The sequence below is a fragment of the Diadema setosum genome, chromosome 16 (genome assembly GCF_964275005.1).
Source record: "Diadema setosum chromosome 16, eeDiaSeto1, whole genome shotgun sequence".
NCBI lineage: Eukaryota > Metazoa > Echinodermata > Echinoidea > Diadematoida > Diadematidae > Diadema > Diadema setosum.
In genome coordinates this window covers 7,989,625-8,017,563 of record NC_092700.1, presented here as the reverse complement: position 1 = coordinate 8,017,563, position 27,939 = coordinate 7,989,625, and the positions used below count along the sequence as shown (strand labels likewise).

Here is a 27,939-nt window from a genome sequence, read left to right as displayed (position 1 = left end):
TTTGTGTACTATTCAACATCACACACGTAGAATAAGGAAGGTTAGTATGAGAGCGGATATAACAGGCATTACAAGGGCTTTCGTGGTCGGGGCTCGGCCGGGATCGGGGGTTGATATGAACTCGTCCGTTTCTACTTCGTACACCGTTCTCCCGTTCAACGGTTGCAGCTGGCGAAAATTGTCCGTCATCGGGAGCTCAACGCCGTTTTCGTCGGTGGCATCGCTGACCAGGCTCCGCAACAAGTCCAGCTGGGAAAGGGGTCGAAATTCAGAGCTTTTACCGATAAGAATATTTGAATAGATACATTTGACAAAAAGCGGTGCTACATCAAGACTGTACAAGACGCATGAAATACACATCCCGGAAAATGACATTCATACCGCAATGTATAGTTGCAAGAAATTGCCAAATCGAAGTTTGTTTGTTTGTTTGTTTGTTTGTTTGTTTGTTTTTTTGGCGTTGATTTCATCTCATGTCTCATTCAAGGTTCTACAGTGATGCGGCCATAGCTCTGCTTTCTAACACTATATATTTCTTTGAGCCTTATCAAAATAAAAGTAAAACTTTGTTGGTGTAATGGTATATTTAACTTAGAGGATAACTTGATAAATTGTATTGAGTTCGATTGGACTAATATATATTTGTGAAGATGAAAATGTTTTCACTTGCTGTCTTCTTAAAAAGAATGTTAAGAAGAGTGAATTTAACATATGTTAACATAATCAATTAAAACCCACACTATACGCACTCATGATGACTTATAGTATTAGGCCTACGTAGATGACAATAAATGTTTATGAGCAGATATCGAGAGATGTATGTCTATCATACAAACCCATTAGGAAATGGAATAAAGATGTCATTTGGATATTTTTTTTTCTTTATTATCGTTTCCATGTCTATGTGGATAGTAAAGCAATAATATATTCCTTAAACTTGAATTTAGTAAAATCATCGAAAGTGTTAAATGAAAGATTTGATAAAGTCCAGTTAGGCTGGACAAATCATATAGAAATAATTGGATCAGAAAATTGCATTAACGTGTCATATGTGTTGATAAAACAGGGACTTTGGTCCGAACAATAAATGAATGTGACCCAACATTATACAAAACCCCAAAGACAACAGTCCCAGAGGTTGATTTGACAGTGGGCACAAAATTACGTTTTTGCTCGTCTCGATCGAATTGAGATTCTTGGTATGGTGTGACAGATAAACTTTTTGTTTCTATATATATGAAATCGTAATCTTCTTGGAAGCGAATAAAATCAAGCATAAGAGTGGCGGATTTGTTCGTTTTGTTTTGTTTAATTTTGTTTTGTTATGTTATGTTATGTTATGTTTTGTTTTATTTTTATTTTAGATATTTGAGGATCCATTCTTTATTCATGTCAACCCCAGGAGACGGGGAAATATGCAGTCTTTTTGATGTTTTGATGTATCATACAGAGAATTCTGTCAATGGGTGCTCCAATTCCAAGGTTAATCTGATAACCCCTTCGTGGTGGTTGCCTTAGAGTTTTCAATGTCCTTCTAGTTTCATACAGTTTCATAGAGTTTAAAGAAACGCCTGAGAGGTTCACAAAATGCAAGCATTGCTTTCTAGTGAACCTCTCAGTTCTCTTTTTTCCCCTCATAACATAATTTAGTATTCTTATATGTCCTTGTCAATTTTCGTTTCGCATATTCTAATGTATATTATGCTTATGACATAATTCCTGATTTATTCTGTGTTGTGTTTTGTTGGAAGAAAATTGAGGATAAAAATAAATGAATTGAATTGAATTCAGTTAAAGGGTGTCTTGGTACAACAAAATGGAATCTTAACTTCAAAGTCCTTCTTATCATAAGTACAGCAACCCGAAGTACTAAAAGAATGTTGAGTCATTCGTGTTAGCAGGTTTTAATGACAATATGGAATTTGATGAGTTACTGATGATATCCTTCCCAGGCCGAAAAACTTAACTTTTAGGATGTTTGTCAATGAGAGAGACAGAGAAAAAACCAAACAAACAAACAAATCCGACAACTTCCAGCTGACTTCATTTTAGTGATACGGGGCATATTATGCAAAGTAAGGGTAATGATAATTTTGTTTCATAAGTCTTCAGTCCACCTGATACGTGCAATATAGTCATAAGTAACTTTCACCCTTTTTAGGGAATTGTAAACGAATATGTTTCACGTGCCGGAGTTTTACAGTTTCTTTACAGCACTCCGACGGTGTAACTGGTTTTTAAAACTAAATTGAATATGAGGTGACATTGCAATTCAAACGTACTTAAAAGTTCATCCACATAGCAAATCGGATCTCTGATACATTCATAAGAGCTTCTCTTCCTGTTGCATTCTAATTCTGCTTCTGAATCTGATTCTTTTCATTTGTCACTCTAATAGCAGTGTGTGTGTTGTTGTTTTTTTTTTTTTTTGGTTGTTGTTGTTCTTTTTTTTTTTGCGGTACAAGACGGCAGTATTTGCAATCAATTTTGGTTTTCTTTAAATTTGAGATCGCTTTATTATGATGATCATCGACAAGATAGATACAAAAATTTTATCTCATTGACAAAAGTTCAAAATTCTCGTATTAGCATTTTTCATCTTCATCCCCCCCCCCAAAAAAAAAAAGAAAAAAAAAAGAAAAAAGAAAGCTGTGAGGGGAAGAAAATCAGGGCATTCTCACATTTTTTTTCCCCTATCGCATTATCCCGACTCGGCATATCCTGACAAAGAGCACGACCAAGCCAATCTAAGTGTATGGCAACATAATTATTTAAGCAACACTAGACATAGGTTTTAGCAGTGAATAGAGGGATGCGCCGAATTCATTATGAATATATTTATATTATTCTATGGCGAAAACTTTAGTCAAATGATTTAGCATTGCTACAATTGTCATGATCACAACTGTGGAACTAAAACTGCAATTTCTCTTTGAATGTTTGAATTGAGTTTGACGAAGAGAGTATCAAAAAACACAAACAGAGTAAAGAACTTCTTCAAAATCAGCCCCTGGTATATCTAACCCATGCATGAATTATCCATGTGCAATTTAAAAGTTTCACGCTTTTCCTATTATTGTATATGACAAAGTCCGACTTTTATTAAACATTCTATTGTTTTGTTCGGTTGATTTTTACCCTATGTGAGCTTTGGATGAAATGGAATTTGAAACTCTCAGTTATTCTACTTTAATAGTTGCAAATTATATCTCTATGTTTTGATATTTTGATTAAGTGATCCACACTGCCGTGCGCATTACAATGTACTTCCATCCGTGAAAACAATACAACTTGTGTACAAACACATGCTTTGTATTTTGTTTTAGCCTTTTGTTGGATGGGAAATGGATAAAATCGGCATTGAGTTGAATTGAATTGAATGAAAATGAATTGATTTTGATTAAAATTTCAAATCAATTTGAATTGGAAATTGAAAAAAAATAATTGGAAAATTGGGGGAATCAATTAGGAAAAAAATTGAAATGGAATTCTTCTTTTTTTTTAACTCCTTTGCAAAGTCGAATGTATACGTTTATGATACAATCCCTAATTTATTCTGCGTTATGTTTGTTTGTTTTTTGTTTGTTTGTTTGTTTGTTTGTTGTTTGGAAAAAGAAGAATGGAAATAAATGAATTTAATAGAATTTACTAGACATTTTACCACAGGAAATGAATCGAATTAAAAGATGACAAACAAACTTGTCCTACTTACCTGATCCTGGGATAGCTCAGCAAAGTCCTGGAGCAGCGTCCAGATGATTCCCTCATTACAGAGGGGCGTGGTCAGGGAACCATCGTACCGCCAGAACCGCTCGGTGGACCCGGGCAGCAGCGCCGAGAGTTGGATATCGTCGATCTCTATATGTGTGACTGCATGAATACGAAAGTAGGGTAGAATTCACACTGAACCTCAGAGCGCATACGTATATTATACATACGTTCAATTCAGTGATAGGATTATGATCAGATGCGTATGATGCACGCATTCATACGTATATCTACGTAAAATAAGCGTAGGATATATCTATTCATGAAACATATGGGTTCATGTAAAAAAGATACCATTATGTTCCATTCCATTTCATTCCATTCATTCCATTTCATTTCATTTCATGTCATGTCATTTCATTTCATTTTATTTTTTATTTTTCATTTTTTGTGATTATACATAATCATATAGTATTCATTAATTCATATACAGGAATATTACGTTCTGGGGGAAAATTAATTTGTATATTATAGGTCTCGCCAGATTTATGGTAATACAGCTATCTTTATAAGGATCTCAAACAGCTATGTTATGATATATATCTGTATCTCTCCTATTTTGGTTTCATAGCTCATAACCATGATCCCAAAAAGGCTGAAATCGAATTATTTAAGGATTTAACCAAATACCGGTGAAGTAGAGAAATATACTGAGTGGAAAAAAAAATATCAAGCCATACCTATTCTATTGTTAAACAGGAAAAAGAAATTTCTTTTTAAAACCAATAAGGACAAATAACCCCAATTTCCCCTTGCAGTAACAATAAAAAACTGCAAACATCTCATAACGTTTCTGGATATGACCATATCTTCGGAGAATACTGGTGCTTTGCCTGAATTGTGATATAAGAACTTGTTGTTATCATCGTAATACACATCATCATAACGAGTTTTATATCTGCGACGCGAATACTACTCAAGACGACGCAGCTTCCCGGGTTGGACAGTGGAAACAGCAGCTATCTCGCGCATGTGCAGAACATGATTTTTGGCCTAATCAGCGTCGTCTATATTAACCTTTGCGTCGTAGACCTAAAGCTCGCTATTGTCATCATCAGCATGAACACTGATGAACATAACCTTTAACATCACCATCGTCAATGCTTACATGGATTTTCGACTTCCGCGATGTGGTCCAAAAGAGGATCCAGACCATGGTTGTGTTGTCCTACCTTTGATGGTAAGAATATGATCATTCGAGAAAACACGTTAATCATGAAGTTTCAATTCGAAAGCTTTACTTTGTAGAGGAAGTATGATGGCTGAGGGTATTATAGGAAGTGGACGTATACATGTACACAGGCACAGGTCTGTGTTATCACGACTCTCATTATTTGAGGAACGTATTTCCTTTATTTCAGTCCTGCTCAAACTTCGTAATCTTTTAATTGAGATAACAATGAGAATTAAGCCCCGACAACGATTGAGACATGGTTGAGTTCTTTTACAGTTGAAACTAAACACTGATCAGCGATAACCGCATTTCTCACTGGTATGTGCGGAGAGAGAAGCCGCCAGAGTTTTGCTCAACTCCAAATCCAAAACGAAAGAGATAGTTCATGTCTCGTTATCTACGGATTAGAGTGGGTTCATCTATAAAATCATGTAGGCTCAAATCGTCGTTTGATTGCTTGCTATTGACATGATAAGTATGACATTTGTAAACCGAAAGTTATGTTTACTTCCTTATTGTATAGACGATGTCATATTTTCATGTTTATAACATTATTTCAGATTTTCTCTATAATATTCCACACACAAAAAAAAAAAATAAAGAGATAAGAAACAAGAATTTGACATACTAAGGACTTGTATAGAGGTACATTTCGGTCGCAAGAACTGTATAAGTTGAAATCCATGTACTGTATAGATTAAAGCCATACGGGGAACAATGCACTACGGTTAAGTTTGTTTTTGTGGGATGTCCAGTGTGCAATTGTAGCCCTTAACTGAAGGATAGATCCTGATCGAACATTGCAGCATCATGACTGCAAACTGCTGAAAACTATTTCTGTATAATCATAATGACGATTTAGCAGACTTGGGTCTTCGAGAAATTTCTTCTGTTCAAACAAGTGAATACTTGAGTTTAATTGCCCAGCTGTAATTATCCTCTGAGATTAAAAAAACCAAGAACGAAGACCTCAGTTCGTTTGTTTCCTTTCACCAAGGGGCGGAGCAAATATTGTTACCTGGAAGAAGACACCAACGACCGCTACGCCTCCCGGGTAATTTGCTGCCTCCTTCAGGCCCGGGTACTGCGTGTCGTAGTGAACCAGATGCATCTATGAACAACAATGGGTAAGCAGCCAAAACACATGAAGTGCAGTTTTTATGTATTAAAGCGTATTACAATACACATTACAATTACAATACAAATTTCTTCTTCTTTTTTTTTTCTCAGTCCAATTTCCTCAAAATCTGTAACAAACCTGAGACTGTAACGAAGAGATCAAGAAGGATCAAATTCAATTTTTACTCAATCTAATTTGGTTTCTCTTTTAAAAGGATGTTAGGCCCTTCTCTTCGCTTTTCCAGTTATCAAAAGACGTTTCACTGAAAAGAGTCTTTAACCGACAATGGTCTTTGAAATTGGGTTCATTCAGGAATGTCATTTTCTCAAGTTTCGATGTAATAGTGCTTTCATGCTGGCTTTGATTTCTTGAATTGTTCGGCGATACCTTTAAAGGAATGGTACAGTTTTGGTTGGGATGGGGCTTGAGGTTTCCAATGTTTTTTTATGCTGATTTTTTGAAATAATGAGAAACCTCTTATGAAATTTGAAAATGCATATAGTTCTAAAAGGAATTAATAATTTATTTGATGAAATTCGGTTTTGAAGTGACTGGGATATTCAAAACAAAGCGATCATAAGAAAAGGTGGGACCCACCTTTTATTAGTATCACTTTGTTTTACTTTATTTTTGGATATCTCAGCCATTTCACAACCGATTTTCATCAAATAAACTTTGAATTCCTCTTAGAATAGTATGCTTTTTAACATTTCATAATGTGATTTCTAAGTATGTCGTAAAAAGTTAAAAGCTGAATTCTAACCTCAAAACCAATAATATGCCATCCCTTTAAGCAGCCAGAGCGCTTGATAAATACCACCACTATCATCACATCAATGCCCTATCGAGCCACTTAACGCCCACTTAAGAAATAATCGCATTCTTTGTATTTAAGATAAAGTGCCTGATATCTTCGTTGACTATTTACGCCGAGGAGAAAAAAACAAGAATGGAACGGGAAGTTACCGTAGATTTTCCGTGTACAATTTACACTGGAAGGAAAATCTAGAATCATGCAACCCGGTTTTTGACAGGAAATGCGCATGCGCAGGATAAACAAAAATAATTTTATCGTTATATGTTTCCTCTTCCTTCTTTTCTTTTAAAGTATAATAATTGTGTATGTGCATTTTGCCGCTGCCTTTGAGTGGATGCCACAGATACGTGTAATTCTTACGCAGCGATCAGGCGTTGTGGGCAGACGCGCAGGAGATCCCCCGAGGGTGAATGTCACGTGACCTAAAAAAAAATAAAAGAATAAATTGGCGAACCGGGAAGCGGGCATTTCATTGTGCAATATAAAAAAGCAAACACCACCCCCCCCCCCCCCCCACCTTCAAACATCTCCATAAAATTGCCAAATTTCAGAAAGCTTCACTCCCGGCATAGTGCCCGGGGAGGATTTTCACAATTACGGTTTCTCGCTCACATACCGGTTGCTGCCTAGCAACTTCCGAGGAAATGTACAAAATAATTACCCATTATGTAATGACATAAAATGCTGCGTTGTTGACCTGCCAATCAGATATTAAAGACCTAATTAAATGCCGACGTTAAGTGCCGAGGAGAGTAATAACAACAACAACGTTGAATGAAAGAAAACTGATTATGAAAAAAAAAAACTGATTCCCGTTTGTGGCGTTTTTATGGTCACATCAAATACGAATGACGTTCTGCGAAAATGGATAGCACATTATCTCATGACGCATTGCACGCGCTTGAGATATTTCTTCGCCGCCGCATAGACACCTGAGTTGTCTAGCATAAAACTACATCACTGTCATACAAAATAATGAAAAGAACAGTAAGAATGTTGGATATTCCACCCAAAGACTGATACGCGCTGACAATTTAGCAACGGATTGCTATACACCTCTAAAACCTTCACACACACGAGAATTCAGGTGCTTGCGATAATTCTATATATTTTTCAGAGGGTCGTGTGATGATGATGGAGATAAAGAGACGAGCAAATTCAATTCAATCAGGTGACATAGCATGCCATGTTTTCCTTTGAATTAGGCACGTTTATCATTAGCCAATTTGACGAAAGTTTTTAAAATCATATTAATAGCCGTTAATATTGGATTTCTTTAAATGTTTAGGCAAGCAACTTAAATACACCTAATAACATATCAAAGTTTTTGTCTGCGTCTTATGCGTGTTTGGATAAGGTGGTGGCTGAGATTTCCAAACTTTCATTGCATAATAAAAACCGCATTGGTTGGATCAGATCAAACTTTCGCAGAAAAAAAAAATAAATAACAAAAGGCAAGACTATACCTTGTCATCAAATTAAGAGACAAATCAAGAAACAAGTTGGGAATAACAAACCTCAACAGGATAGTGAGTTCCGTTCACGGCGTGTTCGGATCCCTTCTGGTTATCCGAACCGAAATGGAAGTGAAACTGGTAGACCCGGTAGGTCCCTTCCAGTCCGCCTCCAGTGACGTCATACGACCCCTCGTCTGGGTCACGACTTAGATCGACCTCAACTGCCTCCACATCATCGGGGTCATAAAAGAAACATGAAAAGCCATAACCGCAGATATTTTCCTCTCTTCCAAACATCAAATATCAATGCCCTTTAAAAACGACATTTTGCAAATATCTGGAAGTTGTCACAAAAACACCTGTCTTTTCTGTGTGTATATACGTATAAACGAAGGAAGAACACTACCTTAGGTCGCATGGTAAAAAGTAGTTTGACTATGCCTTGTGTCTAAGTACATCGTACTGAAATAACGATGACTGTAATTTCTGCACAGGAGCGATGAATATTCTTGCAAGATGATCTTTGTTATCGTATTTATTTATCTATACTCGAATTCATGTCATTGCGCAACATTTTGATCTGATTTGATTTGCTATAATGGTTCCTGCATTATCGGTATACATGCTCATTCAAATAATCATTATGCATTGTTCATGTATACACATTGTGAGTGCCTTACATATACATTTAAGCATAAGTTCTTAAAAGTATAAGTTTTTTTCTTCATTGCCTTCACAATGTGTAACAAAACATATAAACATAATGAATAATATCATTCGTAATCACAACTCAAATACTAACGTGCGTGTCCATTGTTCTCGAGGGTCCCGCTCTTTATGATGTCATAGGAGGTGAAGTCGAAGGGAGCGAGTTCTGTGGGCGTGGTGGAATCGGGGTCGATGTTGATGGGCGACTGCGCGTTGCCGCCGCATTGAGAGTTATGAATGTCCGGCCAGAACTCCTCTCCTAAGAAATGAGGGCACGTCAAAAGATTCAGGGAACCTGTCTAAATCCATCGCTATCAAAACAGAGCACTCCCGTTATAACAAACACGGTTATAACGAAATTCCGATTACAACGAAGTAACAATTCAGGCCGCAGCGTACGACCGGCTCTATGTTTTTTGGGTTTTTTTTTTATTGTCTGTTTGTTTGGTTATAAGGAAATTTCGATATAACGAAAGAAATCTGCCGGTCCCGATTAGGCTTACTTCGTTATAACGGGAGACCAGTATATATTTACTTTTTGTCACCATTTCAAAATTTATATTTTTTCGTTGTCGTTATTCGTTCATATATTTTGTATTACATTTTATGAATCGTGCTTGTTTCAAATTGTTAAAACAATATGAATTTACCAATGTATGCTTTGTATGTAGCCTAATACTTTTTGTACATGCACAATAATTGAATCAAATTAAAGAAATTATCTTCGATAGTCTTCAAGCACCAGTCGCTTCGACATAACCACATGTCAATAGCGTAATAAGTCTTATATAAACACAGGTCAGTGGTTTACAACATTAATATTGATAATAATGTCTCGTCTACCCGGGGAAGCCTTTTCATGTTTACTTCTGCTATTTACAGTGTGGCGTCATCATTTCTCCAAAACAGTGAAAGGCATAAATTAGCATACGTGGATCGATTGGGCATACTTCATAGAACATTTTTGAGGAAGGGGTTTACGCGCCAGATTTGATTCGCACTCATAATCTCCCAAGAAACGATTTTAAAAATAACCTTATCCATTACATCAAGTGGCCTCGCAAGAGAGATGTTCAGTATTCCTAAGGTTCGTTAATCCGAAATGGAAAATAGATGCGTATTGAATAAGAACCTTCGGAGCAACGAACCCTATTTCATTTCCGGATTATCCTTTTTGCATTTTCGGATTATTGAATCTGTTTTATTCCATTTTTTCGGATTAACGAAACTATGGAATAACGATATGCAACCTCTTATTCTTCACAACTCCGTGGGCACATTTTTATTGACATACCATACCCGCAGTCGTGAACATAAAAGTAAAGTTAGTTTTAAGGCCTTACGCAGGGTCATTAATGCGGGGGGGGGGGGGAGGAGAGTGACTTATTGATACCATCCCCCACTCCTCCGGTCATAATGTATGATGATGTTTTATCATCCCTCAATAGGCTCATCCATCCATACATATCGACGAGTGTGAATGGGAAACTGTAATTATTCATGGTGTGGATAGGGAAACCGAATTAAGATATGCATTATTCACCTCCACGGCTCAGCGGAGTTACTGAATGACAAGGAGGGACATTCTTACGACCTGAATTCATGACCTCGTTTAACCTTCCCCTTCTTAAGTTTCCTCCTAAAATTTTGTCTCCTTGAGCGGTGGCCTCACACTGTCCCGACTTTGACACAAGGCGGCGACACGAATATTAAATTTTTAATTTCGCACGAACTTGGCCCAAACTTGGTAAAAAGCCAATCAACTGCCGAAGCGAAAAAAAGGTGCTCACGGAAGGTCACACAATAGCCTTCTGCAAAGGCAGCTCGCTATAATAAGTATTTGAGGGCACGCACACAGGGAGCAGTGGACTCGCACACACAGGCGCGCGAGCGGCGAGCTGCAAGCGTAGCGAGCTCGCTCTTTTCCGACCGCTGTGTGTGTGTGAGTCCACTGCTCGCTGTGTGCGAGTCCGTTAAATTGCGAGTTGCCTTTGCAAAAGGCTATTCACACGATGACACCCCTATCACACTAGAAGACAAAACGAAACTGTAAATATTTATTACAAAATGAACTTTCGCAAGATCTCTGGCCTATGTTTTGCTTGCCAAAGATTTTGCCGCCGCTCACGACGTTGCTGCCGGAGCCTAAGAATCTCCTTTGGCTGTTATACGATGACGCAAGATTTTTTTTTTTTAATGATATTCTTTATTTGAATTTCATTTGATATCAGGCTCCTTTTCACAATGAAATTAATTCGAACAAGAATAAACAGATGTTCTTCTCAGTTGTGCTGCTGATCACATTTTTCAAAGATACAGTACAATATTTGGGTGTTTGGGCTTTTTTTTTTTTTTTTTTTGCAAATCAAACCATGTATACCAAAGTGATATCAAAGAATGTAAAACTCTGTATATGAATCATATTTTTTAACATATAATATTTTTTTTTTTGCAAAACATACCATGTATTCAAACGTGATATAAAATTCTGCATAAATCTCAGAAAAAGCTACATTGATCAACCCTATCAAATTACTCAATATCTGTTTTATGACACACGCCGCTCACTTGAGAATACATTTCACTGAATCCAGCCATAAACTAGAATCCCCAAAATTACTTGAACGAAATTCACCATATTTTTTTTTCACCTATCACCCTATACATCCCATATCTGATTTTGTTATATAAAGTAGAATAATCACACGTTCATCTTCTAAAAACTAACCGTATTCCAATGTTAATAACCATCTTAACTAACAAACCATTACACTACCACTGAATACAACTACCCCACCACACCCCATCACACACTTCTCTACGCACATCAAATCTAGACCTGTTCCCCCCCCCCCACCCAAACAAAAGAACCTCAACACACACACACACGTACATACAAGATACCCACAAGAATTTCAAGAAGTTTATACGATTAGAGCCGAATTTGAACATTTCCTTTATATAGTGTGAGTATCTTTGCTCAACTTGAAGCCTGAATTAGAGAGCGCAGAGACTAACAAGCCATGCATCAGTGACGTCACAAGTCGTGTATATTTCGTGACCTTTGAATTCAAACGTTGATCATATTTTGCTATAGCAGCTATAATCGTGATAATCACTTCCAAAACTCGACTGCACATGATAGTCCCTGAACCAGCAATGAACCTCCTCTCATTGGGATGTTAGATTTTTTTTTCTCTCGTTGGTGGTTCTGAAAAGCTAATTTTGCTTGAAACAAGAAAGATGCTGTAATTGATAAAGACATGGCTTTTACTACTACTGCTATTGCTACTACTCCGACTACAATAACAATGACAATAGTAGAAGTAGAAGTAGTAGTAGTAGTAGTAGTAGTAGTAGTAGTAGTAGTAGTAGTAATGGTAGTAGTGGTAGTAACAATAGTAACTGTAATGATAATAATCATATGAAATGATAATAATAGTGATGACAGAGATGATAACAATGGTTAAACGGATGGCGTAGTTTTGGTTACGTGGGGATATAAATTTGAACTTTTGAGCCCCCCCCCCCCCCCAAAAAAAAAAAAAAAAAAAAAAAAAACTTGTGAAAAAGAGGTCCTAATGAAGGGTGGGTCCCACCTTTTATTTTCAAAATCATTTCAAAATCAATTTTCATCAAATAAACGTTGATTTCATTTTAGAATTATTGTATGATCTTTAATATTTCATAAGTGGTTTCTAATTATCTCGCAAATAATAAAATTTGAATCCCCACCTGAACCAAAACTGCACCGTCCCTTTAAGAATCCTCCCTTTATCACTGTTTATGTACTTACTTGTTCCATTCACCCCGTCGTATGACCAGTTACCGATCGCTGGGAAAAAGGAAAACAGAATGAGTGAGATGAGGCTAACTCGGCAGAAGGATGTCAGAATACAGACAACCATATATATATATATATATATATATATATATATATATATATATATATATATATATATATTTAATCTTCATTCTCATTATAATAGTATGGACCATAAAAAAGTCTCATTAACTTGATCGCGATATTTGAAAAACTTAGATTAAAGTATCATCATTATATTAACATTGTAATTATGGTTTAAAAAAAAAAATCGAAAGAGGGCTGAAGTAGGCATCCGGAAAATTATTGCTGACTTTGAAATTTTGCCCCTCATGATGATGGCATTTGGCAGTGTGTTAGTGTGGCGCCATACATTGCGGTACCCCAGGGTACGGCGGTGCATCATTCTTCAATCACGCACAGACTCCCCAAGAGGAGAGAAACCATTCCACCGGAACCTTGACAATGCGACCTCATGAACTCGCGGTGATAAAATAAATCATGCGTAGAAATGTGCAGAGGAAAACTACTCGCATGATTTGGCAAGCAAGCAGGATATGACATTGTGAAAAAGGACAGAAAACATTGGTGTTTGGTTTTTGAAATTTTTATTCCTCACCGATTCTCTGAGCATCCAAAACTGCATAATGCCATTATGTATGAATGGCAGGTTTCGTTTATAGCCACACAGTGTGTGCAAAAAGAGATAAATACAGCACGTACTGTTTGTGTATAATAACATTAAGAAAGAGCGAATATATACATATATATAAATATATATATATATATATATATACATGCACGAGTGCAAATGTAATGAAAAAGAAAAGTAAATATTCTTTTTTGCAAAGATGAGACATGCAAACATATTACAATACATAAGTGAATGTAAACATATGAATATATAAATATATGTTATTCATCGTGTTTCTATATACATTATACACGTCATTAATAGTTGCTATCCCCACGCTTGAGAAAACATGCTGACAAGATAATCAGTATTATGACATTGGTAATTATACCACCTATGTCCTGTTATCATCACGTCTTGCACACGAAGAATGTCATCTGTTTGATCAAGCCCGACGTTCCCACAAACGCATGACTGCCTCTTGAGAAACCTTTTTATGATCATTATGATATCATGAGCCTATTGTGTTCTACCTCTTAAAGACTATTTGTTCAGCGTTTATGCGCCTCTTGAGGTCACGTACTCAAACAGCCTCTCATCCAGACTATGGAAGCAAACGCATCAGTCCAAGAAAAGACTTTCCCCCGCTGAAAGTCCATCCTGAAATGTGTTATTTACTTTTGTTCCTATAATACTAGGTGAGCCGTGATCATCATGGATCACCGTCTGTATCTGTACGATTCTGTCCCTATTACTTCTGTATTTCTTTCACTTGGGGTGTTTCGATGTTGATTTGTCATTCGTATGCCAAATACTGATGTTGCATTATTATAAGTGATTCCTCATTTCATTTCATTTCATTTCATTTCATTTCATTTTCATTCTTCTCTCTTTTCCAACAGAACATAACACAGTATTAATTAGGAATTATATCACAATCGTATACATACAACTTGCAAATGATATCAAATGATACAATAATAAAGTTACATATATATGCATGTATACTTGCAAAATAATACAAGGTTGTGTTTCAGTTGGGAAAAAAGAAGAACTGAGAGGTCCACTAAAAAGCAAGCTTGTAGATTGTGAACCACTCAAGAAAAATCTAATGAAATACTTATTTGCATATGCTTAGCACAAGTATAATTTGAAACTAATGGATCACCGTCTCTGTACAATTCTATCTCTAGTGCTTCTATTTTTTCGTACTGGAGGGGGATGGCCCATTGTTTCGTTGTTGACTTGTCTTTCATACGCCAAATACTGACGCATGCATTAATAACAAATAAAAACTTTTTTCAAACTGTCAACATGGGCTTAACGGATCAATGGGCACTAAAATCCTTTTATTAAGCGGCCAAGGCACATATTGAAGTTGAACAAACGCTTGGCATGTCAAAATTTGATTACAATTATAATTACAAACCTAGTCGATCGGTGCTGAAAGCAGCGATGCAATGCAAACGCATTGACTTGCATTGATTCGTAATGCCTAGCTGATTATCACTTATGTGGCCAAAAGAATATTATGTTCATATGTGCTACAATTTCATACTATAATAATCTTCTATTTTTCTTTAGATTACTTATGCTTTTATTCCCATGTTTGTAAAAAAAAAAAAAATAAAGTAATACATTCCTACCCTACAAGATATAATAGGAAAAATCATTCCACTTTTCCCCGGTAAGAACTGCATTTGCGCTTGAAACGATAGTACACACAGGTCCGACATTGTGGAATAGCCTTGACTCTAGCATCACTGAATCGTTGTCACTAAATTGTTTTAAACGTAAACTAAAAGATTTCCTCGTGCAGGCTTATGTTTAATCATATAGCATGAAATTTTATTCGAACTTCCTCTTCTTTATCAGATTCGTTGTCTTTTAGGTATTCAGGTATTCCGGGTTTGCTTCTCGTTCTTTTTACTGAATCGTGATGTAAAGGCTATTCCTGAATGAATGAATCATTATTTGTATCATGAGCATTTTTGCGCATTCCTGCAGTTACGTAACTATGTTGCTCGGGTGACGAGGAATCTTGTAAGCGTATTACAGGTGGTTATTTCGTTATGTTCTGATGTACATGTATTTTATTTGTTTCTCGCTCTTTTTGTTCTCTTTTCTTTTACGTCCCTTTTTTCCTTGCATAGTTTTCGTTGCTAGGTTGTTTGTTTAACAAGACCAACATTTTCATCGAGGGACCTATACATTAAAAGCTCTGAATTCATGTTTGCAAAATTGTCTTCTCTTGTATTCTTTGTAAATACGACGCTATGTCCAGTCTATGTTCAATCAATTGTATCATGTTATTTGTGTTTGAGATGTGGAACAACAAAATCATATCAAATTAAATACGCTCACAAAAAGCCTTCCAAACGAAGATTCTGTAAGTGATATCATCTGTCAATCATTGCTAAAGTACTACATGATAACAAAAAGACACTGGAATGCACCTTCCCCTAGACGGAACATAACTTGCACGTTCCCCTGTAGTGCCTTTTGTTAAGCATATTGCTCTTTTTGTTCTCTTTTCTTTTACGTCCCTTTTTTTCCTTGCATAGTTTTCGTTGCTAGGTTGTTTGTTTAACAAGACCAACATTTTCATCTAGGGACCTATACATTAAAAGCTCTGAATTCATGTTTGCAAAATTGTCTTCTCTTGTATTCTTTGTAAATACGACGCTATGTCCAGTCTATGTTCAATCAATTGTATCATGTTATTTGTGTTTGAGATGTGGAACAACAAAATCATATCAAATTAAATACGCTCACAAAAAGCCTTCCAAACGAAGATTCTGTAAGTGATATCATCTGTCAATCATTGCTAAAGTACTACATGATAACAAAAAGACACTGGAATGCACCTTCCCCTAGACGGAACATAACTTGCACGTTCCCCTGTAGTGCCTTTTGTTAAGCATATTTGTGACATATTAACTTATAACAGATAATCTTTGTTTATAACCATGCCATAACGTCATGTTTCTGCAATGTTATATATCTTGAGCGATGTCTCCGAGGAGAACTCAAGAAAAAGAAGAAAATGGTCATGATTTTCACTTCATGTTCTTGATAGAAAGTTCGCTGCCCTCTAATGCGAACACAAGGGTGTGTCTTAACAAGAGTGGCTTTATCAAGGCCCTCAAAATGGATGATTATTTGGAAGGAACCGCCCAACTGATAAACATTTGATATACGACACTCATGTCACAATACCCTCTTCTTCAAGGAATTTTAGAATATTATGTAATGGAGCAAAAAGAAAAGGGCTTTTAGAAGAAGGGGGGACATGAAAAGGAAAAAGTAAATTACAGATGGTCTATTACCTAAAGGGTAAAAAAGAAAATCATCAGTGATTTTACTCACTGACTGAAAAAAAAAAGGAATTAGCTTTATAGTCTAGCAACCACAAACACTGGATATCCGAAGACCAATCATGAATCAATTGGTCCGACTGATGTGGAATCTAGTAGGTTATCTAATCATATATGAGGTTAAACTATGTAAAATGATCATAATGGTATCAGAGCCATGGGTAGAAACATCCGGGAGCAAACCCGATTAAAACCTTTGTGTTTGGTTTATCCTTAAATATTCCCTTTAGTGTATGGAGTACCGTCTGCTGTATTTCTGTACTTCAAGGCCTCAAATATTCCCTTCATTGTATGGAGTACCGTCTACTGTATTTCTGTACTTCAAGGCCTCAAATATTCCCTTCATTGTATGGAGTACCGTCTACTGTATTTCTGTACTTCAAGGCCTCAAATATTCCCCTCATTGTATGGAGTACCGTCTACTGTATTTCTGTACTTCAAGGCCTCAAGTATTCCCTTCATTGTATGGAGTACCGTCTACTGTATTTCTGTACTTCAAGGCATAGCTATCGGATCGTAAACCAATGTTTTACTGTTCCTTGTCTTTGTCTTTAATGTTTGTCATTTTTATAACATGCTCTCTGACTGAGGGCAACAAATGTCAACAACGATCATTACTTTGAAGGATGGAAGCTGTCATGCAAAGTTATCGCTTATTGACTTCGTGACTTCGCCTTGAGCGCACGGTTACACTATAATTATGCGTCGGAGACTCACGAGTCACACATCCCACGAGTTAACCCTATAAAGCCCAAGCTATTTTGACCCCTTCCAGGCCCAAGGGGGGGGGGGGGGCACATTGTGCCCCCCCCCTATATAACTTCTTTATTATATGATGTATGACCGTCATATTTGGCACATGGGTAGAACAACTCATACTCTACAAGACCCAACATTTGAAATTTCCCAAGGTCATCCACTGAGGGCGCTATTAACCAAAATACAAAGAAATACATAGGAAATACGCTAAATTCGTGTTTTTTCTTTTTATTTCTTTATCCCAAGTATATATGTTTTTATTTCGTATCAATCATTTTCATATCTACCACAAAGGAAAAGCAAGTCAACCTTCACTATTTGTTACTGTTGAAATTTCTCAAGGTCAACATGTGGGGGCGCTATTCAATACAATATAAAGAAATATATGAAACCTATGATGTATTGCTAGGAATGGGTACATATATTGGTATCATATTTCATATTTCCAAAATATTGAAATTTTGAGTTTGCAGATTGATAATATGATGAAGAAATGATATTACAGGCAAAGATAACACAAAATAAAGGGGTAGTCTTTGGAAAATGCTGTATTTTCGATTATTTGTATCATATCTATTGTTTGATGCGTATGTCATATAAAAAATAAAGGAAATAATAAGAAGACCATTTCAGGGTAATTCACAACCATAATAACTTCACATTTTGGTCCTTCAGCAAATTACAGCCAAGAAAACCCCCATTTCATCCATTATTATATTGTTAGGTGAAATTTGAACAGAAAATCATGCAAGATCTGACGAACATTGTTGTCAGTTTACGGTTGCCATGGCAACCAGCAATATCGGACATAGCTAAATTATATATCAAAATGTTCGCAATAAGATTTTAGGAAAAGTCACCAAATTTGGTTGAAATCGAGTAAAAGGTGTAGGAGTGGCAAACGAAAATATGGTAGGGGGCACAATGTGCCCCCCCCCCCCCCTTGGGCTTTATAGGGTTAAACAGCCAACGAGCTGCTCAACACTAGGCAAATAAGACGCATATATTAGTACACACGAGTCAGACCAAGGAGGTTCGAATCTCGTACCTCCTTGGTCAGACAGACATTACATCAAGGGGTTCAATGTTCCCAGTGTCGGTTGTTGTTGTTGTTGTTGTTGTTGTTCGCTTTGTTTTCGCTTGTTTGTTTGTTTGTTTTTTTGTTTGTTTGTTTGTTTGTTTTTGGCCAGTGTCGAAATCGTAGGCATTGTTTGCCTACTAGCTGTCAAACCGCTATCGAGCGAGACTCGCTCCCTGGTCGAACTCATGGACCTCACTAGTGTCGGACTAATGGGCCTTTTTTCCTAGTGCCGGACTCGAGGGCCTTGTTTGCCGTCTGTCAGACTCATGGACCTTATTTGCCTAGTGTCGAGCTCATGGGCTGTATGACTCGTGGGCTGTATGATTCATGGACCTTTTGTCAATGCCGAGCTCGTGCATGGGGAATGTATGTCTCGTATCAGGCAAGTGTGATGACTCGAGGATTATGTTCAAGTATCGTGCTTTTATAATGCAATTAAAACGCTTTAGCTCCATACTTTATTATCTCAACTGACAGCGTCAAAATGTCTTTAAAACGGTGTTCTACAACCCCGTGTGCTGTCTGAAGATAGTTAGCAGGGGTAATTTAGACGGTCTATCTGCTCCAGCTCTGAACCATCCTCTGAGTACGACCAGGGAGGCTCACCTCCCTGTTCCGGCTGAAGCTCCCGTCTTTGCATAAATGCTGACTCGATATGCGTGATTGGCTGCCGTGACGAAGAACCGGCCTCGCCCCGTTCTTATTCCAATCCACTGCCACGGCTTCGCTGCTCAGACGCGCTTTGGAATTGGAACTGCGGTGTGAACAGGGCACACGAATAAGGTCTGCGCGAGAATCGACTTCTGATAATTCAAATAAGTCTGCAATAATCATCATTCTCTCGACCTCAGAGCCGTGTCATTCCAGACCCTTGTCTTCTGTCTGGTGTGAAACAATGTGCAGGTGGTTTGTTAATCCGCGGATATTCCTCGGTCCAACGAAACCTACTCAGCCCAAGAGACAAACCACCAGATGAACTTGTCTTTGGTTTCATGTCTGCTCGTTCCATTTTCCCACCAAGGTCAACTGGTTCTCCCAGCAGGTTCTGTAGCTCTCAGCACCTGTTTGCAACGCTCTGTTGTTGAATTCTGTAGCCGACCATGACTACCACTGGGGTGAACGCCCCTCTGCGTGGTAGAGGTATTCCCCATCCACCCCCTTCCTTCTATTTTTCCCCCATGTCCGTAGGTCATATTTCATTGGTTGCTGTCAAAAAGTTTTATGTTTGTAATACTATTCTATACAAGGAACTGTGCACCTGTTCTTCACCAATTACTCCTTTCTTTAATATATATATATATATATATATATATATATATATATATATATATATATATGTATTATACAGTGCGAGAAGAAGAACATTCGTGGTCGAGACCCCTTATACATATTATAACGATAGGAATTTTAGAGAACACATGAACATAATAATTCATCTGTGCTTTGAGTATTGATCTTTTTTATATGATTTACAATAGTGCCCACATATTCTACGACGCATAGATTCGCAAGCAATTCAATGCAATAACTACTACAGTTCCTTTGGCACAAGTCATAAAAAGGAATTTTTTTTTTCAAGGATTGCCTGATAATACTAATAACCTCACAATAGGCCTGGTTTGAAACTTGACTTTCACTTGCAACGACATGTATGAGTGGAGATACAGAAAAAGAATCATTTGTATTTTTCATGTACACGTCCTGGGATTGCGAGATAGAAAGAGGGAGATAGGGAGAAGGAACGAAAGAAGAAAAGAGGAATGAAAACCTTCGTTCATATTTCGTCAGTGTAGCATCAAAACGTTAATTCTATGGTAAATGTCAGCCAGGAGGGCTTCCTATATACGACTTAACTGCTGTTTACAGTTTTCACAAGGTAAATTTTGTTCGGTTGAGAGATACCATAGCCTTCCAATGACCGTGAATAATGAACAACAATAATATAATACGCCACAATAACAGACAACATATTCCAGGAGCCTCCGCTGACAAGAAATGATGTTGTAAAATCATGCTTTCGTGTCGTTCTCACTGCATCTTGGGCTGTCTCCTAGAAACCGTACCACAATAGAACTTATACCAGGGATGTGTGTACCTCCCTGCAGCTATCCGCACTTAACTGTTATTCGTCGCAGAAATAGATTTCAAGTGTGTGGACATTGTTGTAAAGTAGCCAAAAGTCTCCATTCTTTTGAGTGGCCTGATAAAAGATATTTGTTTTGTGTGAAGTACGCAACATGTACTATGGCCACTTCGAAGTAGCGTTTATGTTGTTTTAGTTTGTGTTTTTATATCTGGAATGTATTTTGTGATATTCACACTGTCAATAAAAGCATTTCTACTATGGGGAATTGTTTGACTCCTTTGACAAGGATGTAGACGATAAAAGTGTATATCAAAACTCTGATACCTGTGATGACAACTACATGACACTGAAAATGGATAACTCCAGCGCATTACTGCAAATCGACATGGCTCGTATTGACGGCAGATCAAGTTCGTACGAGAGAGAGAGGAGAGGTACATCTTGTCTCGTGGATAAGAATGAACGACACTATTCTTAACGAACATCGATATAAGAGATATGGAAGAAGATGGTGATGACGATGATATTAATAACAATGAAGATTAAGTCAACAATGGTGATGATAATGATGGTAATCGTCTCTCTTTGCAATTGAATTGAATTATTTCTATAATTCCTTTCATAGTAATTGCACTGAACTATAAAGTGAGAAGGCGATCGTATCTTCTATGTCTCTCAATTTATGCTCGAATTTCGCCGAAAAGCATTCCCATTTCAGGATTGGAAATGCCGATCTACTGTGACAGCAATGCAAATAAAAGATTCGGGATGACTCCTTTTTTCTTTTTTTCTTTTTTGGAATTCTGTCCTTAAAAAAAAAAAAAAAAAAAAAAAAGGAAATCAAAACAGCCGGTTCATCCCCATCCCCCTTCTTTTTATAAAAGCATGTATTGTGTGCTTGTGTATGCATGTGGATATGTGTGTGACCCTCGATAGACATGTAACAATTAAGTCTCAATCATCAGTCTTGACAGTCAAACTTTATAAGTCATGGGGGGATCTTTTCATGGTAAAAGAAGAGAGATGCATACTAAAGAAATAATCCCTATAAAAGTATATACGTGGCGTCAAGGGCCTTTCTCATGCTCATGTAATATATGCTTTAAAAGAATTTTGTTTTCACGCCTCATGGACATACTATAGAAATGATCCTTAAAAGTATATCTTCATAGGCCTTTCTAACGCATATATGCTTTACAAGAATTTTATTTTCACGCCTCATGGACACTTTAAAAGAATCTCGATCTGAATGCTAGAATGCAGATAATCACGATAAGAATTATTGAAATCATCATATTTCGACGGAATTCAGTTCATAATTTTCGCTTTCAAACAGTATGTACATTGCAACAAATCAAACTGGACATACATTCTTACATCATACTAAGAACAGATATAACCTCATGCTCATTTTTGTGATCAACTAAAACACACAATATTCTGCGAAAAACGGAGGGGCTCACTCAAAAGACTGTGCTTGCAACGTAGGTCCCTTGGAAAGAAAGAAAAGACAAAGAAAAGGAGAGTGTAAAAAGAAGAAAAAATAATAACATATATGTTTATAGCTAGTATACACCAGATTGAAGGATTTAGAGCTTATAAATGCTAAAGCTCCTTTATACCGGTGGAAGAGGCATGTCCTTCCATGGTAAAAGATGTACCTGTCAATAGTTGTGAAGTAATCTCCGAGGATCTCGGGTAACATAGTAAGAAGGAGAGTTTAGAACTAGATAAAGTCAGAGTGTGATAGTACTTCTGTTTGGATAAATAATAAAAATGCACCAAATACTGATTTCTGCCTCTAGTTCTGAGGCTCGTTTACTTTACTTGATAAGCACTTAAAATAATAAAATTATACAACGTATTGTTCAATCTCATTAGGTAAACATGTGCACCAGATAGTGTTTTCCAGCTTTGGTTCTATTTGGTTTATTTAACTTGGCAAGTACGTAAGAACAATACAATAATTGCAATGGAGATGTACATAGAACCACATAAGTATATACAATGACAATGCATGCATTTGTTGAACGTGTACAAGTATGGTACCACACAGTAATGTACAATTGAAAGATTTATATAAATATTCCGAATTTGTCGTAATTGAGGGGACATAATACTGCACCAACGACATTTCAGAAAAGCGGTTTACTCGTGCAATAGAACTTTTGGTCACAATCAAGGTTTCAACTGTTAGGCGATTTGATTAACTGTGGAGGGAAGTGGGGAAGTTTACATACCCACACGCACTTACATCCAAATCAATCATATGTATGAGTATGATATATGATTGAATATAACTACTGGTCACTGAAGCAAACAACGGCAGCGGTTCGTAAATTGATATGAATGTGGAATGAATTGTACCGCGCAATTCAATTAATTAGATTAATTGAACAATCCCGACCATTCAAACAAAAGCCATATCTGGTTGAAATTAGCAGGATGGAACACAATTTGTCGCCGTTGATTTGTTGGCGAGGTACTGTAGCCCGTTCCATTTCATTAAAAAAAAATAACAATAAATGGATCGAAGTGGGGCAATAACACCGAAAGAAGGACGCCGAAATGTGACCATGATTTCATATCAAACTCGCTAATCCTGGAGAAAAAAAAAAACACAAACCAATGGACTCCATTTGTACAGAGGCATGGAATGTCAGCGATGATTGAAAAACCAGAATCTCCTCCCACTAACATGGTGCGAAATTGGATACTAGTTAATGAAGATCATCTCTTCTTAAAATTGATGCATTTTGTGTATGTGATTGTGTGTGTGTAACAAGCGTAGTCATAAATGAATATGTGCGTGTGTGTGCGTGTGTGTGCGAGTGTGAGGTTTAATTCTAAAGAAGAGAAAGTACTTGATGTAACTTCATAAACAGTTGTGGAAGATATGCCATGACATCGTATTTTAGCTATTCTTTGCAAGTTCTAAGCCAGAACCTGTGAATTGAAGGCAAGACGATGTTTTTATTGTTGGAAAAATATAAGGTTCAATACAGAATTTCATAATTATCATTTTTACATCTGAAGAAAGACAAGACTTACTCTCTTAGTTGAGTATGTAATTATTTTCATATTCGCCATTTTGCTTTTTTCTTCATTTTATGTATAATGAGGTTTCAACATAAGTCTAAGTTAAAGAATTTGATCTAAAGACTAATTCAAACGAGCAGAATTTCACAAGTTTCAAACGAATCGCCTCTATAACAATAAGAACAATGTGACATTTTAAGATTTCATCTGATTTAAATTAACAGCGATTTGAGTAGAAATGACAAGCGAATGTTTCGATGAGTTGACATTGGTTGATGACGCCGGACCAGTGTTTCTTTGACCTTTACTAAAATATTCTTCAAATTTCCTTTCTGTATAACGAAGTCCCAAAAGAAAGAGTTGTATCCTTCGCATTATATTTTTGTTGTGTTGCAATAACCAAACAACAATGACTTGTTAAAAAAAATACACTTGCTACATTTTGTCCCTACTCGTAATTTACATACTTTTTATACAAAAGAACCTATGCTCTCAAATGAAATTCTTATAATCGTTTGTTTTTTAAAGAGGGCACATCTTAATTTACGTAGCAAGATGGAGGAGCAAATAGTGACACACAAAACTATTCATGTGATAAAAATACCAAAATGATTATGTTTGACTTTCTTAGCACCCATTCAATTTTGATTGGACGCTAATGTTTAAAATCGCAAAGTATTTTTTAAATATATATATGGTGTTAGTCGCGACCGTTCGACTCCGATTCAACATTCGACAATCTAGAATTCCTAGCACTCAATCATTACTGCTCATGAATGTAGATTTTAACTGGTATGGTCATCAAATCAAGTTCACCAGCTTATGCTCTCAAGGCATCGATCGACTGAGCAAAGAAAGTTGATGCCAAAGGTTTATCCAAGGAAAGCTTACATACTTACTGGTATTGTTAAAAGGCAAGGACACCGTGAGTTAACACTCTGCACATTCTATCGTTGAATGTATCTTCACATGGAAATTTGTGAGCATTTTTATTGCCAAACAATCTTTTTTAATTTTCTTCTTTTTTGGCCAGAATTTAATCGTAACTTAACAACATCCCCGCTATATCTATGCCATCACAGGCAGTCAGTGACCTCAACACAGTCGTATATTCCATCATTCTGTCGAGCAAACTCAACTATTGAACCTATTGCCCTTGAGTTGACTCCACGATTTACCCGAGAGTGGCTGGAGGAGTTTTTGATGGTCCGTAAAGACCAGAATAGCGCGTTTATTACCAGAGGTGGAGAAGCCAAAGTACCACGTAATTCAAAAGGAGCAAATGAAATAACAATAAGTCAGACAAAAGGCAAACATTATTAATTTGCCTTTTATCAGAAGTGATAAAAAAGGCAAATGCATGATCCTTCGATATCGGATATAGGCCTCTATCACCGTGTCTACTCTTGCAATAAAAGAGAGTTGAGTTCATATATGGGTGATGGCAAAATGTAACTATGATGAAGTGATAAGGGTTGCTTTGTTGGTTTTCAAAGTCTTGTAGGCATTTTAGTCCTATTAATGTATTCCAATGTGTCTTTTTATCTATTTGTCAAAGTATGTAATTATATCAAATCTAGTTATCATGGTAATGGTGATGGTTATCACAAATTCGTCATTGCAATCAATTATGACCATTAATTGCTACAATAGGAACCACCTTGATTGTCGTTGCTTTGAACAAATGTTGCATTTCCGGTTTCATTAACTTTGCCAGCATCTTTTGGGCGTTTTCCGAGTTCAAAGTAAGTACCCACCTGCCATATCATGCCAAGCTAATGCTTAAACTATTTGTATTTAGCACAAACGTAAAGTTGCGTCCTACCGAGTCTGGATGAGTGCCAGATTAATATCGTCATTAATACTCTCATTACCTCTTTCTCACAGCTGAAATAACGAATCGAACATCTCTATTAGTCCTAATAAGAATTAAAGCACAACAGCACAAAAACCCCAAACAGTGAAACACATCACCTTTCCTTATAAAGTGACAAACACAAAAGCAGTGAAAACAACCAGACTGGGCCATAAGCATGGCTTAACAAAAATGCAATTCAGAAAATGGTCCGAAAGACAGAAAATGGATGGTCTTCCTATCCCTTGTCCGAATGACAAATTCTAGAAGTGTTTTACAATTTTGAAATTCGAAATTGCAAATGTTTGATATTTGTGTGTGTGTTTTTACGAATAATAATACTACGTGCACCACATTTACGATTGCCCCAAAGATCTTTTATTTTAATTTTTCATTAAAACTGAATCTTTCGTAGTGATCCCGTCAATCACAAAAAAAAAAATGAAATTGATTCATTTCATATTCAGTGACACGGAAAGAAGTAGATTTCATGCAAACAAAGACCAATAAAGGACAAATGAAATGCCCATTGTACCATATTGTCCATTTTGATGACAATGAATGCTGCTTGCCCATCGGTGGACAGGGCGACTGTTGATTTGTAGTGGCCAGAAACACGGAAAACGAAAAAGAAAAGAGAACCATGACCGCCCACCAAAAAAAAAAGTAAAAAAGAAATAGGAATAATGATAAATTTAAAAAAAAAAACTACACGTTAGACTGTCGTGATTACACTGAGTGAACATGACGTTTGACTTTTTCTCTTTCTTTTAGTGTCAATTTATGTCAATTTATGTCAAAGCACGTAATATTGGTATCATTAATAGACTTAAGTTTCATATTCCATTGTCTTCTTTGCTGACGTTGTATTTCTTTTTAATTTTACCTTATCTTAATTACGGTCTTTTAGCATGGGGTAGTGCTCATCAAACTTTATTAGATAGACTACTGTTATTACAAAAAAGGGCACTTCGTGTTATTTGTGGCGTCCTGCCACGTTCCAATACAGATCAATTATTCACTAAATATAAGATTTTAAAAATTAAAGATTTGTATTTTTTTCAACTTGGACAGTTTATGTTTAATTTCAACGCAAATGCACTTCCCTGTATATTCAATTCAATGTTTACAAGGAATCAGTTTTTCCATATCCCACCAGGCAATCTTCTGAGTTTCATTTACCCCTTCTGAGAACATTATTGGCTCAGAATACATTTATATACACAGGCCCTAGATTCTGGAATTCATCAAGTTGCGAAACGAAAAATTCTCCTTCTATGTACTCTTTTAAGCGGAAGTTGAAATCCTTTCTGTTAAACCCTCTCTGATTTTTCGCTTTTATTAACCAAGTCCCAACAACTACAGGGTTCATCATCCAACCATCAATCAATTAATCTCTGAATTTATGTTATAATGAAATAGCCATCATAATCTCTGCACGGCTGTATGCAGCCACCAGCTGTTTGAAGCACCTCTTCAATTCCCTCTTCAATTTCCTCTTTCGTTTCCCTCTTTCGTTTCCCTGATCAGCGTGTAGGCATCATCTTTCTTCTTTCCTTCCTTCCTTCCTTTTTTCCATCTATTTTGTCGAGTCGTGTCATGTTGCTGTGTGTCTCCTATTTTGTTCCGTCTTGTCTTAAATTATACTTGGCTAAGCATATGCAAATAAGTATTTCATTAGATTTTTCTTGAGGGGTTCACAATCTACAAGCTTGCTTTTTAGTGGACCTCTCAGTTCTTTTTTTTTTCTACTGAAACATAACCTTGTATTTTTTTTGCGTATACATGCATGTAACTTTATTATTGTATCATTTGATATCATTTGCAAGATGTATGTACACGATTGTGATATGATTCCTAATTTATACTGTGTTATGTTCTGTTGGAAAAAGGAGAAGAATATAATAAAATGAAATGAAATGAAAAGCAAAAACAAACTTACCGATTTGAGAGGAGGTAACGCTCATAAAGGAGAGGGTGATAACAACAAAGACGCAGAGGTGGGCCATGGTTTGTCTTTCTTGTATCCCTTTGGTTGGACGTGGCAGACACTGACAGGCGAGAGGAGGACCCACGACAACTCGCTCGCAAAGAACCCGGACGATCTGGCCTCTCAAACTCCCACTTCGAAGGGAACCTGTGCTGCAGCTCCGCGTCAACCGCTGGACTTTGCCTTACTCTTGATAACACAGACACGCAGACGACATGTCACCAAGTACTGCGCCAGCCACCGTATTGGTC

At 36.8% G+C, this 27,939-nt stretch overlaps 1 protein-coding gene across 1 annotated transcript; it reads right to left on the bottom strand.

Annotated features, from left to right (window-relative positions):
- Nucleotides 1-18: 18 nt before the first annotated feature.
- On the bottom strand, nucleotides 19-27,707 carry LOC140240160 (carbonic anhydrase 1-like). Its single transcript, XM_072319964.1, has 8 exons — nucleotides 27,641-27,707; nucleotides 12,841-12,879; nucleotides 9,139-9,303; nucleotides 8,397-8,557; nucleotides 5,961-6,053; nucleotides 4,877-4,940; nucleotides 3,713-3,870; nucleotides 19-249 (listed from the first exon to the last, which is right to left on the bottom strand). Exons 1-8 carry the CDS (start codon nucleotides 27,705-27,707, stop codon nucleotides 19-21), a joined length of 978 nt encoding a protein of 325 aa, XP_072176065.1.
- Between the last annotated feature and the right edge of the window lie 232 nt (nucleotides 27,708-27,939).